Source organism: Aphis gossypii, chromosome 2, assembly GCF_020184175.1.
Source record: "Aphis gossypii isolate Hap1 chromosome 2, ASM2018417v2, whole genome shotgun sequence".
NCBI lineage: Eukaryota > Metazoa > Arthropoda > Insecta > Hemiptera > Aphididae > Aphis > Aphis gossypii.
In genome coordinates, this window is record NC_065531.1 from 34902235 (window position 1) to 34922205 (window position 19971).

At 27.1% G+C, this 19971-nt stretch overlaps 1 protein-coding gene across 1 annotated transcript in view; it reads right to left on the bottom strand.

The window, feature by feature from the left end:
• Positions 1–19971, bottom strand: part of LOC114125368 (glutamate receptor ionotropic, kainate 2-like) — a 142990-nt gene that overhangs the window by 1375 nt on the left and 121644 nt on the right. The window contains exons 5-13 of the mRNA XM_027988984.2: positions 10534–10587; positions 10268–10432; positions 9430–9585; positions 9117–9320; positions 2736–2939; positions 2568–2672; positions 1937–2182; positions 1675–1872; positions 255–642 (exon numbers count right to left, since the gene is read on the bottom strand). Coding sequence (XP_027844785.2) covers positions 255–642; positions 1675–1872; positions 1937–2182; positions 2568–2672; positions 2736–2939; positions 9117–9320; positions 9430–9585; positions 10268–10432; positions 10534–10587 — 1720 coding nt within the window. The remainder of the gene's footprint in view (positions 1–254; positions 643–1674; positions 1873–1936; positions 2183–2567; positions 2673–2735; positions 2940–9116; positions 9321–9429; positions 9586–10267; positions 10433–10533; positions 10588–19971) is intronic.

Sequence of the window (19971 nt, forward strand, 5' to 3'; positions counted from 1 at the left end):
CTTAGATATTTATACGAATTACAATGTATATTGTTTTATATATTTATTTAAGTATTAATCTAAGTATTATTTATTATATAATTGTTATTTACGTTTGTTAAATTAAAAAAATTTTTCAATTTTGTAAATATTTTAATTAAAAATCAACCGTGTAGAAAAATTCAAAGTTGATGGTACAATTTTAATCAATATCATTTATAACCGACGAATTTAATTTATTAAGATAATAATTGACTTTTATATGTTTTACTTACCTAAATCATTAAGGTCTAAAGGTTTTGGTTTGAATTCTTTTACTTTTTCATCTTTAATACATATATCGGCTGCATTTTTCCACCATTTATCATATAGCATTTGAATGACTCCTTTTTCTTGGAGTTCTAGAACGGCTAAAGATAGTTTGTCTCTCCAGACTGAACCTTTTGGCGTTGCTATTCCGTAACCCTTAGAATCTAGAAGGCCGCTGATTTGCGTTAAATTGCAGTCTCTTTGTACGGCATAATCTATCATAGTTGATTCCATTAAAAATGCATAATTTCCCCCTAGTACTTTTTTCGTGCCTTCGTCGTAAGTAGATACAAATACCGATTGATGTTTCTCCATAAACTTCCACATTTTTTGGTATATTGGTATTTTGGAGTCCTGTAATATAAATATAATATTAAAAATTTTAAAAATGTTTTAAAATTTAAAAGATATTCCATATTTTGTCGTTGGGAATTTGACAGTAGTGTAACAAATAGTAGATACACAACATCAAACTTTAGTAGTAAGCATTGTATTAAGTGAAAGTTTATGAAGCAAATAAACTGATACAATATAATTATTGGAATATAAGTTATTAGAGGGGGGGGGGGGTAGAATGCGAAACAGTGTTGTGCACTTTGTGGTCGAGTCCATGCATTAAGTGCGCTGGTATTAATAAGTACCAGGCTGAGGGTATCATACAATTTATTGTATGTAATATTTTTTGCTTAATTTATATGTTTTATTGTCCATTTGTTTATGTTATGCATACTTCAATATATTTTATATTTGGTATCATGGTCATTCAGATTATAGTGATCTATAAATTTTTAATTTGAGAGCTGAATTAAAAGATTTAAAAGTTCTTAGTGGCTAAAATTATATGAAAATTGAGCACATATCAATTTTAATTACGAAATTTAAATTTGATTATTATACAGGTAAATTGATATATGCAACACCTGACATATAATAGCGATTTTTAGATTATTTATCATTTTTCAGAAGGCTGGTTAAAACTTGCCCGCATTTGTATTTTTGGAGACCCTTGATCTAAATTAAAGGCACAGGTAAAGCATATATATTACCATGTTCATCTATAATTATTTTATGGTTATCTAGCTCGGATACTTATGTAACGTGCTTTAACCGAGCTGGTTTAATAAAGAGATTCTGGATAGAATAATTAATATTGCTGCGTATAAACATGGGTGAACACGTACTTATACGACATAGTGGCATTAAGTATATAGTTAGTAAAAAATTATTATTACTAGATTATTAGCTTGCGTCATGGTTGCCGGTTAGTGAAATACAATGTAACGAGTATTTATATAACAATTTATAATTTGTAATTAGTTGAACTATTTAAGTGATATAGTTGTGCTAAATTATTTTATAAAATACAATATTTTTTTGTGTTATTACTCTAAAAAATGACATTGTAGATCCCCCTTCTAGTGTTCCGTATGTTATTTTTTCTTGCGACGACAATTCCGCTACATTTTGTATGGGTTTTTGTAGCCGCTCAACTGTTCTTAATGCCGTCAAGTTAGCGGTGTAAGATGGTATTATTATGATTGTGAAGAACCACCAAATGCCTCCTAAAATTCTAGCGGATGTTGCCTATAGTCAGATAAACAAAAATTTGATAAATCTGGTGTTGAAAAACCTTATAATTTTAATTTACCTTTGGAGTGATGCCTGCATCCTGTTTCAATGACACGCCGGCGACAAACCAAAAACAATTCGAAATGGTAAAACGGCTCTCCTGGTAATTTTCTTCTGTATGTGGCCGCCATTCGTACGGAGAGAATCTGGCTAGGAAAAATAGCGAAAAACTTACTGCCATGTAGGCGAGAAACATAAAGCTCCAGACACTGGTTGCCAAGGGATTTAAGAAAGCGAACAATTTGGATGGTTCATTACTTGGAACCTGCAATAAGAATAAAAAACAAACTGTTGTTTAAAGTTGTGGTTTTGTTGATTCTATTTTTATTTACAGGTCTTTGTTGTGTTGTTTTTTACCACTCATGTTCGAGTAATAGGAAAAGTAAATTAAGCGTAGTAATAAAACGCTCTAGAGAATCGCAAACTTTTTAGATTTTAAGTGATGATTGTAAAAGTTTGTTGTAGTTTGTTATTATTATTATTATTTTTTTTTTACCAAACTTTATGATGTGTTCTTTATAATATAAATTAAATTAATTAAAACAGTCCTTATCGATGTATAATTAGATTCTGTACATTTTAATTGATTTATCGGTTATTTTTAAAGTCATGTTTATTGTATTTACTTATTTTGTATATTGCTCACCTACCTTGAATAATATGCCTATTCCCATGTTCATAAATGGCTTAGTGAAGTCAACAACACTCTCACGAGCATAGTTAATAGTCATCGAACCCATAGCTAAGTCTGCTTTCTGAAATATAAACACATTTTTAGATGGTAAATATTGTACAATATATTACCTAGTGATGATTACCTTGTCCATTAGTTCTCTAACAATACCATTCCATTGTTTAGTAATGGGATCGTAAGCTCCATATTTATTGTCAGGTACTAATGTAATTGCATAATGAAATCCAACTTGCGATGCTATTCTATGTAATAAATCAATACAAAATCCTTCGTATTTTGAATTTCCCGTTAGGTTTTTGTCCTCTTTGATCATTACGTAAGGTTTTTCCTATACACATGAATTGTTTCAATAGTTATTAGTTATTACTAATTAATTAATTGATTCTGTGTGTTTGAACTTAAACCAATTACTAATTACTATAATACCTAATCAGTAAGTCGTATTATTGGATCTATTGTATATTTGTTAAATCTTAATAAAGTGTTTAAGTTAGTGTAACTTACAATGAAATTTTTGAAATTTATATATTTTACGGATGTTTATTTCATTACCTCAGTTTCAGTTGTCAATTTGTGTACGTATTAAAAATTAATTGAAAAACTTTATAAGTATACCAATTAGGGAAAATTATTTATATTTGTAAACAATAACTATATTGTAAAATTGTAGAATAATTAATAATTGTATTCATTAATCTAACAAGGTTCAACTAAAAAGTAATTCCATAATGAAGAATTTATTAAAAAATATTTAAAAAAATCAATTGTAGGGCTAAAATTGTTATGCATTTGTGCACTTGGGTATATTCAGACATGTTTTTATAGAAATATATTACGTAATATTATATTATAAACAATGAAGTAACTATATATTTTTTTTTAATTTAAAATATTTATTTGTCATTTAAGAACATTAAACGTATATAATTTTATTCTAAAAACACATAGGTAATTTTTATGTTTGCAATTAATAAAATATATATTTTTTTATTTTAATATTTTTAAAATAAACATGTTAAAATATAATAGTAAAAACTTGAACTTAGTAATGTAGCAATACTTGATCATGTAATACTTTAATATTAAACTTATAGGTATATGTATATTTTTTAATCCGTCTTATGTATTATTTATAATATGTCAGTATTGTATCTATAAATTCAATACAAATTGTAAGTTTGTCAAAAAGTTATTTTTTAATTTTATTTCACAATATTACTTAATGATGGAATAAATAGAACTTAAGATTTATTAAATCTTAAATTTATGATAAATAAATAAAAAATAAAGAAATTTAACACGTCCAATTTGGCTCTGTGATTATTTGAAAAAATAAAAGTTGAAAATATGTTATCTTAGTTCTTAGTTTATATAATCGCGCTTTTCAGCATATACTGTAGATTAAGTATATTAAGTATACAAATATTTCAAAATGGCCAGCATTAAACTTTTTGTCAAGTTAGGTGCACAAAAAATATATTATTATATATATTAAATAGTAGAAGCTAAATAAATTAAATATTATGAGCGTAGCTTCATAATTAGGTACTGTTTAGATTGACGGTCATTAAAAATTACTATAATATTGTTAGTTAAGTATGCTACTATAATCAGCAGTACTATTAATACTTATACAGTTATATAGATTAAACTGGATGAAAGAATGACATTTGTGTACTACATCATTTATATTTAATAGCAGAATAATATTATGTGTACTTTGAATTACTGATTAAAAAGTCGAATTTCGAATGATTAATTAATAGGCTGGTAGTAGGTACTGTATAAGTATTAAAAGTTAGATTATTGGGCTAAACTATTTTTTTTACCAGTAGAGTATCCCACATGATAATAATAAAATTGACCAATACTTCTCTGGTTTAAACTTTAAATACATGTAATTAATCAACTACTCATTCAAAATGTTATCAATATTTTAATTGCATTTTTTACCATTATTTTATGTAATGAAATACTTTAAAAAATATTGTATATTTGCATGCTTATAACTTAATATATTGTCATAATATTAGCTAGGCATACTCGTAATATGTCTTATTAAGCATATACAATTATTTAATATATATATTATTAAATTATTGTTGTAATAATGAAATTTGTATTATAATTATACATCGTAGATACCTAATTATTTATTTACTATGACTACTAACTCTCCGCTCACTAATTGAAAAATCCAGGGCACGCCTTTGTAGCATATCGTCCCACGTTCATGAAATTATACTGACACGACTGTGTTCTCTTTTATAATTTTGAAATATTTGAGATATATTAAATTAAATTGGATTTTAAAAATACCACTTTTCTTTGTAATTATTGTTGCAAACCATCAATTAGTTTATTCGTGTTAATGAATAGGTAAACAAAGAACGAACGCATACACTTCAGATTTGTGTGTATTGAATAATAATAATTAATAATTAAAAAAAGGTTAATCAACTAGGCTTAAAATTTGACGGCGTAACAAAACTCAGATTTTTCTGGGAAAAAAAAATGTAATATCTTATTAAAATCATCGCCTGTTTGATCAGACAGTTTTTACAAAAGGCGACCGAAAACGGATTATATACTTACACGTACTTACACGTTATTCAGAGCTAAAATCGTTTGCTTAGAAGTCAGTTAAAAAAAGCCTAAAAATAACCGTCGAAAAATTTTTATTTTAAAAATTTTGAACATTGGAGTATTCTAAAAGGTATAGATATTGTACTGGAATAAAAGAAATAATAAAACGACGAACAGAGCTATCTGTAACTTTATCAATCCGAGAATGAGAATTAAAAATATATAAAGTTCCTTATGATTATATTATATAGTGACATTTATACGATGTACCGTTTTTATTTTACTTTGTTTTAGAGTCCGAGTAAAAAAATGAATATATTGGAAATCTATTTAAAACTTTTTGATTTTTTCAGTTTTTTCTCTATACATTTTTTAAAAATGATAAGTAAGTGGGCACTATTCTGCTGTACATTAGGTATTGAGTGCGTGTGGTATGGGTGTATTAAATTTGAATTAAAGGATAGGTATATCTTCGTTTACGAAAAATGATTTTGAGCAGAAATGGTCTATCAGAGTGTTAGCCTTTGTTTTTTTGATATAGTTATTTAAGTCATTTATTTTACAATATGTGTTTGTATCAACTTCTGCAACTCAAAATATACTAACATCTTTCAGTAAATACTAATAAAAAATAAAGTAATAATAACCATTATAATTATTATAAAACTAGTTTAATCTATCGTATTATTAATAGAGAAATAAATTACTAATAGTGGGTACATCAATTATATATTATGAACTATCTTTTTGGGCTGCTTGTATTCGTTCAGAATTGTTTTTAGTATGCAATAGTCTATCATTTAATTCAAATTTAGCTCTGCCTTAATGTAATATTGACCTCCTCAAAGCTGAGGTACAATCGAAACTTACTATACGAAGTCGAGCTGAACGACCTTCTTGGTTTTTAAATGTTTTTTTTTTTTTTTTTTAGAATTAGGTTTCAGCTGACTTTATCGTGTATAACCAAGGGTTAATACGTACTTATTGATTATCATATGTGCGGGTGTGTTTGTGTTAGGTTTTACGACGACGGCTGACTTTGATTTTGAAAGCGCTTTGATTTGTTGCGGCTTCTTTAACCGAATTCCATCGTCCAGTTCGTATATTATGTAACTGTGTCCGTATATAATATTATATAAATAAAATATGTACTACATACACGCGTTGCCCACGAATACAACACGCACGTTTAAGTACGTTTTGATAACAGCTCGGTAAATTATTATTTTTCCTTGTTTATTTGTGAGCTTCTAAAATACCTACATATATTATTATTATACCACGCAACACCTATACTCCGCATTATTTATGATTTCTTCGGTTATTTTTATTTTTTGTTTCTATAATGTATACACTATACGTATAATTTATCGAGCGTGAGACACGCATTCGACCGCATCCGCGAACGCATTAAATTATTGGCGTTATTATTTTGGAGATATCTTACACGATTATATTCCTATATATATATATATATTATGTTCAATATATAGGTGTATATTCCTAACTCGTATATTGTAAGACCTTTTGAAGGCATCGGTATTATTTCTTCAGGCAAACTTGGGATTATCTTTGATGTCATATCCCACCTTATTGCTTAAAATAATTATATTTCCATTACACAGGCGCTATTAAATAGTTATTTGTCGACAATAATAGTATTCTTCTTCGTTTCGTGGCATGTTAAAATGGGCTAAATTGAAAAGCATCTAATAATATCCCTCGGCCATGGTATAACGGTATCTATGAGATAATTTATAATAAAAACTGTTTTTCAAATAGGAAATTGAAGTACTTTTAATAATTTATTTGGTTATTGTTAAATCTTTTAGTAATGTTTAAGTTATCGACTTTTTGTGTGACTTTTTTTTTTTAATTAACGGAACGAGTGATCAAGTTAAACATCCGACTCGTTTACTTTGTAGTAATATACACTTAACATTGATTTGGTAGTAGGTATCATAATTGTGCGTCGATTATTATACTAGTTCCTGGCCGTATACTTAAAATAACCATCACTAAAAATGTAACGATTCAATTTTATGTTAATGGTCCATTAAATTTAAGTGAATCATTAAATTAATCGATGTAGTGCTTAACAGATTGGTATAATAATTATGTTATTTATTTGTGCTCTTCTTGGAAATTCTGATTCAAGTCAAAGACTTTTCCAAAAAAATATATTATTTAATACCTATTATCAATTTACATCCCACTTAGGGCATAACTTATATGATAATATATTCGAGTTTAGGTGTACAAATCTTAGTATTATACGTTTTTATGTTAAAGCTATACCGATCTAGAGGCCAGGCAAAACTGCAGGGTGATATGGGCATATTATATAATAATGGTTGCTGATTGATGTGTGGACATAAATACTCGACAGAAAAATGGGTGGAGTAAAGGTATCAGAAGTATAGAATCTTGTCAACTGCGTAGTTAAATAACTTACGCAAGTGTCAGGAAGCCGTGTGATTATTATTTTATTTTTGAATTGAATAATTGCTTATACGCCTTATGAGATACTTGGATAATTTTCTCAATAAATGTTAGTATAAACACCAACATGAAAAAAAGTACGTTAAATGTGTGTCCCGATAGTAATAGTATATGCAATATAATTTCCAAATCGTTTGTAGTAAAATTAAATAAGATTATATGTTCCATTCTATAAAAGTATTTATATTTTGAACGGATGAAGGAAAATTGTATATATATATATATTGTACATATTATTAAAAACCTCTTATAGTAGGCTGAAGTCTCCATAGAATTTATTTAAATAAGTATTTACAATCTAATATAACGTTATATGGTTAATACGTTATCCTATTATAATATTATACTTTTGATGTTTTTTCTATAAATTACAGGCAAGTTAAATAGTTTTGCTTATTTTATTTCAATAGACTTGTAATAATTTTGAGCATGCTTAGTTAACGTCAATGAATCCTTATTTTTGTCATAATTTAGATATAAATGGTTCGTAAATGAAGGCGGTCGATCAGTACTAGTGCATTTTAGTCAGTCATGTAGGTATTTAATATATGAACGACATTTTTTGAAAATATTTTATGTACGGTAAATATAAGAACACCTGTTATTTATAAAAGAATATTTATATGTGCAATTTTCGATTACACAACATGAAAGAACTGAAAGGTAATAACAAAAAAGTTATAACAAAATATCTATTCTTGTATTACAATTGTTTAAAACCAATGTTTTTGGTATATAAAAATAGAGATTTGAATTGTCATATAAAATATTTTATTTCAATAAAATAAATAAATACAATCTTTCTGTGGTAAATCGAAAATTGACATTACGCGTTTATATTAATATCATATTTATATCTTTTTTATATTAAATTTAACAACCATTATTTCACTATAAATCCTGATGTAGTACTTTTTTGTCTCATTTACCCACCGAGCATTATAATACGTTTATATACATGGCCAAAGAATGAAAAAGTGTTTTTTCGTATAATTCAAATATCTCACTTTATAGTTTTGATCGTTATTGTGTGAAAAATAGCGAACTGTAGGAGTCAAAGTAATTTAAACACAGAGTCATCTGCAGCAGTTGTTTGCCAATCAGGATTTCCCTATATAACGTATTGACGACAGCGTAGTTGTTGTCAGGCACGAACGAGATTTAATACGCATAGAAATTGTTTCGTGATGTTTTCAGGAAAACGTAATTTATGCAGACGTTTTATCAGGATGATGGATTTTTGTTTTCGATACAATCACTACGCAGATTCCAAAAATATAAATTCTACTACAATAATAACGCTCATTCATTTTTCATAAGTATTTAGTATATGAAATGATTTCGATGTCAGCGTTTAGTATTCGTTAAATTATATAATATTGTACCTAATGTTACTGATTTTATAATGCAAACTTACGACTCTCGTGACCACGATCAGCGTCACGTTTAAGCTCTGGTGTCCGTAAAATACGGAATGTTTAGTGATGTTGATGCCATTCGACGGTGTCCAAAAGCCGACTTTTTTCACTTTTTCCTGATGTAACTTTAGTAAGTCCAGCTTGATATCTGATCGTCTCCCCTCGTCAAAGTGAATTTTGCCGGTCAGGCCTTCGATGCTCACCTACGCCGTGGTAAAATTAAATTAAAAATAAAATAATGCAAATAAATGAATAAACGATAAACTTGCTATGCTTTTATATTGTTTGCTAAACTTATGCCACAATACTTACCGCGTTAAGTCGGTTATACAGAAATGTACCGTTCGCCCAACGGTCAGACGACTTACACGAAACGTTTGACGACTGCATAGAAGTCGACGACCCGTCTAGCGATCCGATACTGTGAGCAAACACATTGACCGCGTCGTACATCAATGCGGGTTCGGCCTGTGGTACAACACAAGACGACCGATTGATTGCATTATTTGTATTTATAGATGGTATTGACTATTGCAAATACCATGATTAAACTATGAATTAAATTATTAAAACTATGATTTATGTTGTTTCGTTATAATACAACGACTCGTGGACCAGGTTTGTTTTATTTCAAATAAAAGATTGAATTTTTCGTTATAAAATATCTATTAACGACCATGAAAATAAGGAATAGAAACAAAAGTAATGTACAATTGACACGTATTACGTTATATATATATACAGTTTACAATTAAATTAATCGATGTTACAATACGAGTTTACGAATAACGTTAACAAAATAAAGCTGTGTTGTTATTCATCATCATGAAAAACAAAATGAACGTGTGCAAAACTGTTTTTAACAAAATCATTCTATATAATTGAAGTGAAGTAATAATGGTACATCGTGAAATGTATGAAGAATTTACTTGTTTGTCTAAATCTCAAATCACGATTTTAAAGTAGGTAATGTTCATTTTTTTATGATCTTCTGTGAGTACGATATAAATACATTTTTTCGACAACTGCTTGAGATAACAAGCTGTTAAAAATAGTCATTAATACATTATATAACATTTTCTTCTTATAACAATATAAAAAATCAACTAGTGAGTGACATCGATAAAAGAGTAGTAAACAATAACATTACCCTGATGATTCCACTGTTGTGCAACATGTTTTGACCGACCCTTTGAAATCTTTCCATTTCACGGAGGACTTTGAACACGCGGTGATTTTCGTCATCCACTATTCTGAACGATGTTATGTTCACGGAGTTGTATTTAAAGTCTTCTAGATCAAATGTCTCGAGATCCTGAAATAAAACATAAATTGAGACATTAGATCAAGCGTGACTGTGACAGAAATTTTGGCCACGTTTTGATTGGAAATGTTTTTTTTATTTTATACACTCACGAATGTAGTGAAGAGAAAATGATAGCGGAAGTCGTTCATCTGCAGTTGAAGTATCTGAAAATGAGAAAGAGGACAGTGAATTTAGTATTTCGTTCAGTAAATAGTGTACAATAACACATGAGGTGTGGATTATTTTCTAAACGTTCGAATTGATCCGTCAACGAGATGATTTTGGGCGTTTTATATATATTTTGGCGTGCGCTGTATTGAGGTTGTAGTCATTTGTGTCATCAATAGTGAACTTTTACTGTGAATAGTGGTTGTGAGCATTGTATTTTCTTTTATAGATTTTATGACTGAAATCTAATGACGAGAACTGTATAAAACTTAATTTTGATAAACTGTATATTAGGCTTTTAGTCAACATGAAACTTTTTTTCTTCAAATATTTTGGTTTATATTTTTAAATAGTTTCAAGACTAGGTTTTGGCTATTCAATTATATGATTACTTATAAACAAAAAGTTTCGAGAATTACGATTATAAATTATTTTGTTCTTTCTTATCTGGTATGCATTAATTTATAAACGCAAAATGCAAATTTTTAATTATTTATTTTACACCTTTTCAATAAATGATAAATAATGTGCTTTTAAGTATGCCGTAATGTTTATAGAAAAACTCAAAAGCTTTTATCAAAATTACGATTTATTTGTTTAGATTTCCAAAATATATGTTGAATGAAGTCATGAATGTTATAAAATATATTAGTATCTTATAATTTGTATTTAAATTTAAATTAATTTATAGCTCATTAGCTGTAAGTAGTACTTGAATCGAATTTTATTTTAATCTTTTTTATTTGTTTATTATATTATATTTTACAGATCGTGTATAGTGTATACGATACTATGTTAATACGTTAAAATATACACAATAATAAGCATAAATTATTGTGTGATAATAATTTGTGTTTATAATTGGGCAATTATAAATTTAAAAATGAAGGTAAGTGGATACCTTTTCGATGCACATTGGGTGTCAAGTGGGTCACTATTATAGGAGTGTTAAACTTGAATTCAATGATATATCATTGTATACATATTCTGAGTGAAAACGGTCTATTAGCCTGTATCATCAAGTGATATGTTTATAATATTATATAGCTACTAAAGTAATTTATTTTATTTTTAGTATTATAGTAGGTCGTAGATGATACAATTTTTTTAAAAAAAAAATTGCATTTATTATATTATAATTACCATTTAGTTATTATAATAATATATATTCAAACCATATTATATTAATTTATATATTATTAACTCTGCGAATAATGTTTTTAAATTATAATAAAACAATTAATATTTTGTTAATAAATTTATCATTTAAATAAGTAATTTCATCTAAATTAGAACTTCAAATGTACATAAATAACAATTGTGCTTATGTATTTTTATTATTTTTATTTAGATATAAGAATAACTTTTGTGTGATCTACTATTATATTTTTTGATCAAGCGAGTAATTTTTTATTGACATTTATAGAAAAAAAAAATTAAAAAATTCTCATGCTTATAAATAACTAAAAAAAAGAGAGTTAAAAATATTATACATCATATGAATAATTATTGGTTGGTGAATTAAGTTCTATTCATTTTTTTTGTACTAATTTCAATAATTTCATAGTTTCAGTAAAGTTTTTTTATTTTTTATCTTTAAATGATAAACCAAGTTCAGTAAAAATATTGCTGTATTAACTAAAATCTTTTATATTTTATCGTCTATATCAAGTGATTTAGTACTGAAAATGTTAAATATTTCCATTTTATATAATTATTTAAATGACAAATATTTACATTGTGTTATTTTATCTTTTCATTAAGATTTCTCTAATGATCATTAATTCCATTTCTACAAAACCCAGATAGCATTTTTCTTTCAAAATAATCTTGAAAAACTAAATAACAAAACAAAACAGTTCATTTTTTTTAAATCCAAACGAGTCAGTCTTGAGGTACTTCCCCCCGTTAGGTAAGCTTTTTATTAAAAGTTATTTTGGAAAAAGTCGACTTTCAAATTTATTTGGTATAAATATATTTTACAACGATCCGTAAAAACGTGAAATTAAAAGACGTTTTTCTGCATTTGTTAAGTAATTTCATATTCAACTTCCTATAGAATTCTACAATCGAATATATTATGTATTTTTCGTATAAAATTATAGTTTAAAAGGCTAAATTATGGTGTAAGTATTTGTTAGTATTTAATTTTAATATTAAAGTTTTTCACTATATTTCAATTTAAAATAAGCAATAAGCCTTACGCTATGTAAAAATATAAAAATTAAAATTAAGATTTGATTGAGGTGTACGTATTTACAAATAGTATTGGCAAAATTTAGGGATATTATAGCTAGCTATATAGGCACTATAAGTACTATTATTACTCCGAATAAAATAGGGAATGTTTATTACTTATATATAACTGTACATTATGATGAATAACTATACTGTACCTACTATAGAAGAATTTACAATTTGAAATTATTTAAATATACAAAATAAAATAATTATATTTAGGTTTATAAATAATACATAAATTAAATGATGCGTGACTGTTAAAAAAAAAAAGCAAAACAGCTTCGGCATTTTTGAGAATTTCTGTTCCTGGTATTCTTTGTAATTTTAGGAAAGGTATATTTTCATTTTCTAGAATTCCTAGGATTGTTAAATCTAGTTGTAAAAACAATACGTGAATAAACTAAAAAATCATAATGGCTTATTATTACATCAACAACATCTCACACCATGTTTGTCCCATTAGTATTTTTTTTTTATATACCTAATTAATATTTTTAAAATGCAATTCAATTTTAAAAGTTCAATAGTTAGTTTCATTTTAATAAATTGTAATTATATTTTTATTTTAATATAAGAATTAATTTTTAAACAGAAAACATGTAAAGGAATAAAAATGTCGTAAGTTATTCGAAAAAGTCTTTGTATTTAGAAATTTAGGTATTTTGTGTAAGTTAGGTAGCTATTAATTAGAATTAATTGATTTTTTCAGTAAATATTCAGTTTGATTAAATTCTGAAAATCAATTGAATATGTGTAAAAAAAAATAATTTTTTACTGGCTAATTCCACATTTCAAAGGGCTTATTTATTTATTATTATTTTTTTTATCACCAAAATACCGTGAATTTTTCAAATTGCAAATGACTAATGACTGACTACGTCATAATCATTAATCATGAACATTTTATATACTTGAATACCATCCTAATCTTATGATACATTTTGGTTGGTATTTTCACTATACGCAATTTTTTCTTTTATACTTAGTTATTTTGTGTGTTATATTAATTATAAAATTAAATATAAGGTAATTGTGAATTATTCACATCAAATAATCAGTAGAAAATATGAATTAATAATCTAAAAGAAATATTAATGTGATGGACTGCAATCTTCAAAATGTTATGAAAGGGTATATAAAATGATAATTTTAATCATAGCAGACAATATGTCTTAATTCACCGCAAAACTTTACTAATAAATTCGAAGTCAGTTAAAAAGAAAAATACTGATTTTTATGACTATATTTTACGGTTATTTTGGATAATATTGAGTAATTTGATTGAACTTTTCAACAACGGATTGTATAGTAGGTGGATAGATAATGGGTATACAAAGACGAACACGGCAAGGCACTGTGCATTCACCCGCGATGTATTGCATCAGTAATATGTTAATGTAGGTTGAAATAGACATATTTCTTTTCAAACTTGCCCTTCGAAAGTATGTTTTGAAACATGGAATTATCTAATTACTGTAAGTAAAAAAAAAAAAAAAATAAAGTTTATATATGTTTATTTTATCTTTTAAAACGACATACAAGATACCACTATAATGACCAGGTATTTGCTAGGTTTTGTGTTGCTCTGAAATTTATAATTGAATGATATTTTTGTCCTCTAATTATTTATACGTTTTGCACTAATGCGATTTCGACCGGACGTATTCACCATGCTCTTTCTAATGAATAAATTATTATTCATCCATACCAGCTTAAAACCCAACAGGAAGTATTATCACCTGTAATATCGAGAATTATTTTGCATTAGATTATGTGCGTGTTTAATGTTATTATTTCGATAGGAACCGTTCGAAAAATAATGAAACTTCATTGCGGATGTTTTAGCGTTTTATATACAATTAAATCCGATTTTTTCTTTTTCGTTCTACCATCACTTTAAGGTTTTTGACTGATCATGGTCATAATTTTTAATTCATCAAACCATAACGGTTGATGACATTCGGATAGCGAGCTTGGGCTGTTATAGTTGTCCAACGGAAACTATTCATGAAAAAGACTTGGAGCACTTTCTTGATAAAACGTTTACGGAACAACAAATACCCTAATAGCTAGTTGTTCTTTTAAAATCAGTTATAGCCGGATTTACAACGCATTAATTTCCTGCAATTCAGATCTAGTGGAAAAAAAGACAGACAGTCATCATGTAAACTGAGAGTTTGCGTGTACCTATTACCAACTATTAGGCGTATCTTCATGTCACGTACTTTTACTACACTTAATATAATTGAGTGAATTTGAATTTATTGTGCATTCATAAGAAACGATTTTATCAGTAAGTTAAGTGAATGAAATTTTGTTTACTTTATAGATACTTGCTTGTTTATATTAACAAACTATGTGTTTGTGAAGGTAAATATTTTAACAACAATTTTCACAGCACGCACACATATATTTACACACACACACATATTATATTCGATGTGAATTTTGTTTACAATTTATAATGTATAAAATAATAATTTGTATTAATGCTTTAAAACCACTTTTTATGGACTAATGTAATATACAAACACAACAAAGGTTATACTCCTGCTGTAGTAAAGAACCAATAATTTAGTTGCTTTGGAAAATTATGTGGTTGCTGTGGATGCAAAAAAAAAAAGATCCATTAACAATGCAAATGACGCGAATAATAACGATATGATTTGTTGCAATTGAACATAAGGAAGAGTGACGGATATGTTTGTTGTATTTTAATGATAATGCGTGTACTTTATATGCCGCCGAGGAGAGCTAGTGGAATAAACGGAAAAATAAATATAATAATAAACGTTGGCAGTGGGAAAAAAATAACTACTAATAATAAAATAATAATTCATGTGCTTTGTATTCTCTCACGCCCGCTGTAAAAAGTACGTTTTTTTGTTTTTCCAACACTCGTTATGTTTATAATGTATTTTTTGTTGTTGCATCACATGCGGCCATTATGTGTGTGTGTTCTCGTTTGCAGATCGAAAGTGCTCGCTGTTTTCACGGCGGAAATATTAAACATAATACCAGTATGTAGGCAGCGGGTTACGTGTCACTTATTCTTGAACGTGGTTCGTCACTACGGGCCGTGGCCTTTATCTTTTGAGGTATTAATATTGATACGTAATATTCACGACAATTTATTATAGTGCCCGTATCATGGGTCGTATACTGTATTTTGACCATTGTAAATGGCCGGAGCTACCCAACACCATCATAATATTCATCTTGAAAAAACAAAATAGATAACTGCCTTACTTAACCTTACTTTTTGCGTGGGTGCGAAGTCGTCGTGTTACGATTGATTTCTTTGGTAATATATATTACATACAGATGTTATTTGATTTTCGTTAATATAAATTGATTCACTAATTACTATAATTACTTAAACATTTTTTTTTTTTATAATACTCGGATAATTTTAATAATAAATTGTTATTATATCAAATTTTAAAATAATATTATAGGTATTAATTTAAATACATTATAATGATGATTTGTGATAAAATTTAAAAACTACTTTAACTACAATTTGTGTTTAACTTATTGTTTTAGTCAATTACTTATTATAATGTGTAATTTAAGTACTAGGTATATAAAAATATCTTGACAGTAGTTCATGTTGTAATAAATAATTATAACATTTAATTTAATTTATTTAAATTTGTTAATTAATATAATATTATTTAAAATTTAAAACTTCTTATAAAATTGTTTTTTCCTTTAGTTTTTAGTTGTCTTTGAATAAAACTATAAAAAAATTTAATGAAGCTGAAGGGTTATGAACATTTATTTGGTCTAGTTATTTTTTTCATCTATAATATGGTTAAAGCAGAACAAATATATAATATTTTAACTAATATAATATATTAGTATTTTATAATATATATCTTAAATTAAATAAATAATGATTGTATTAATTAGGAATGATTATTTTTATTTTATTTGAATATTTGTTTGTATTAAATTGATAACTGTTATTTAATGTTTTTATTTTAACTATTATGAATATAAAAGTTGTTATTTGCAAATATACAAAACAGTTAAGATAAAAAATATATAATAAAAAGATAAAAATATATTACCGAATTGAACTGTGTAAAAATCAAAATCAAAATCGAATAAAATTATTATTAACGTTGAAGATAAAAAATAAATAATATTTTGCTCAATTTCCTTAGCAATTGAATTTCATAATTTGCATACCTCATCCAAGGGCTCCTAAATACCATTCAATCAATCAAATAGCAAAAACCTGTAATATTATTCACGTGCTGACTGCCAATTAGTGTTAATTTTTTGTAAAGAAAAAACGAATAATTTTGTCGTTGATATTCAGTTTATAAATTTATTCATCATTCTAATAATATATATGTTAGCATCGAAAACTTAGTTTATATAATAAGGGATTTCAAACTACATTTTATTTTGTCTTTATTCTCAGATATCCAGAATCCCGATAAAGACAAAATAAAACAATACCTTTTTTTTTTATTAAAGAAATTTATTTGTATAATGATTCAGTGAAGAAAAAAATGCAACCAAAATAAAATAATTGTAACACACAAAGGGTCGCTAGGGGAACTAAATATTCTAATTTATTAGCTTAATAAGTCGTCTTACTTCGAGGTATAGTTTCCATAAAACTAAAAAAAACAACAATATGTTTCTACCACGAACATAGCGAACAAGAATTTTTTAAACGATAATAATTCATTGATTAAAAAGGTTGAAAGGTTTTAAGGTTTTCATAGTTGTTGTATATAATGTTCAACAAAATGTTCATCAACTTTGAATAATAAATACGAAAATTGACATATAAACTTTCTTTTATTTCCACATTCGATGCATTTTTACTAAAATCATTTGGATAATTTTTCTGTACATATAAGAATGAAATATATTTTGTCATTTATCTTTTGTTATAAATAATAAATAAATAAATAAGTATAATTCAATCCCTGGAGTATTATTGGGAATAATAAATCATTTGTTAGAGTCGTAATACTGTTCAGATGATATAGTATCTATAATGTCGACGTACAGGATAATTTGGCCGATAAATTCGATTACTATTTTGTGTTTTTAAAAATTATAATAATAAATTTAAAAAACACATAATATATTATTTCAAAAATAGAGCATAATAATATACACAAATGTGATTTACTATTATATATTATGTATTTTTTTAGCGATCTACGCGAAACGTATAGTTTTAATTAATGTTTGCCCCGAAGACTGAACATACTACATTGCAAAACTATACAAGTATTTCAAACATTATAATGTAGTTAACGCGAGGAAAGTAAATACGCATACGCAAAGATCAACACGCATAATCGTATACACGCGGGCCCAGCATAGATCCCGAGCGAGTATAAAATTTTATAGAGCGGTAACACGGCGTAAAATATAGGCAATATAGTAGCATAAATGCGTTGCGTTTATGTCATGTTATTATTAGGACGTTCGTCAGGAATTCGAATTAGGAGTTAGGTTCATTACTATTCAGCATTACCACTCATCACACAAACACTCATTCACGTACGCCTACATGAACTGCAAGTATTGAATTAATCGGGGAGTACTATGATTCGACACCAAACCACGAGTAACATATGATGACGTAAAGTGTCGTAGAAATGTCTCTACGTCGCACCCGTTAAATTAGTCGGTCAGCTCCGTTAACATTGATATAGGTACTTTCAACGATTGTATTATATTACAACCAACTCATCGCGGTTGAAAATTCTTGAAAATTCGTGTCCTACGTTCAATGGTCGTCATGAAAAATTGGAAGCAAACGAATCGTGCGATTTGGAAGCATGGTAAAAATACGAACTGCCTGGAGCCAATTGTATTACGAAATAATGTATTTATTACAATCGAATTTTATAAAACGTCGTTGTAAATTGCCCCGAGACTAGGTAAACGAATTGTGGAAATTTTGTTTCAGCTAGAGTGGGTGTCCGTTTAATTCGTACAACGGTCGTTTTTTCGGTACGGACGTTTTCCGAATAAAATACCCAATCAAACACTGCGAATAAAAAATCTTGTACCTTTTTGCTTATTTGATATTATTGCGTTACTTGACATCTAGTCGAAAATCATAAAACTATGTTAGACTTGAACATTTATATTAACCTTATGGATATTTGGTGATTTTTTTTTAGGGCGTAATAATTTTACGTAAAATTTACATTATATTTAATGTATTTTTATTTTTAAATTTTAGATATTACTAAATATTAAGCAAAATAACTAAAATTTTTACTTAATAAGAACATAATATAATATTAAATTAAAAGAATAAAGTCATTTTGTAGATTTTTATTTTGTATATTACTTAAATATTATTTATATCTATAGTGTATTAGTGTCTTCAATATATTTTTTGCCAACCATAAACAGGAATGACTCTAATGATTATTTGTATGAACAGCTCGTTACCCACTTCTAGCCGTAGACAACTAGGAAAAATACAGATATTTCGTTTAGAGATAGCCAGTCATTAAGTTGGACTGTGTATTAAAATACGTGTATAGAAAAAGTAAAATATTAATATTATTGAATAAAAATTATTGTATAAAACTGATTTTAGTTAACAGTTTATATGTATACCAATTTTTTAAGAGGACTCCTATGTCCATAGGAGTTGAATATGAAAAGCAATATTAATTATTTCCTATAAAGTATGAGTCATTATATTTTGATTGAAAAAAAATATGTAATAGTTTCTCATGAATGTGAACGGTTCACAATTGATGGATGCAGCGTGATCATTGGTAGTAATGATTTTTCATGCGATGACAACTATGCATGCCAAATATTACGGCTGTGCTGCAGTCACTCACTTTTTCAACTAAATGCAATATATACAGATAATAAATAATGATGTCGGCGTGACGTGTTTTCGTTTTCTATTTTATCCGTGCAATATTGTTGGTTAGAAGGGACATATTTAAATATTTTAGGTTAAAAGTAAGGTAGTTAGGTTTAGTATACAAAGGATTGTTTCGATGGGATTTAGGAAGTTGGAGATTAAAGTATGAGCGTTCAAAAAGGTTGTAAATTGTTTTTTAATCCAGTGGCTGAATTTCAATTACAACGTGTCCATAGGGCGTTTCGTTTTTCAATACATTTTT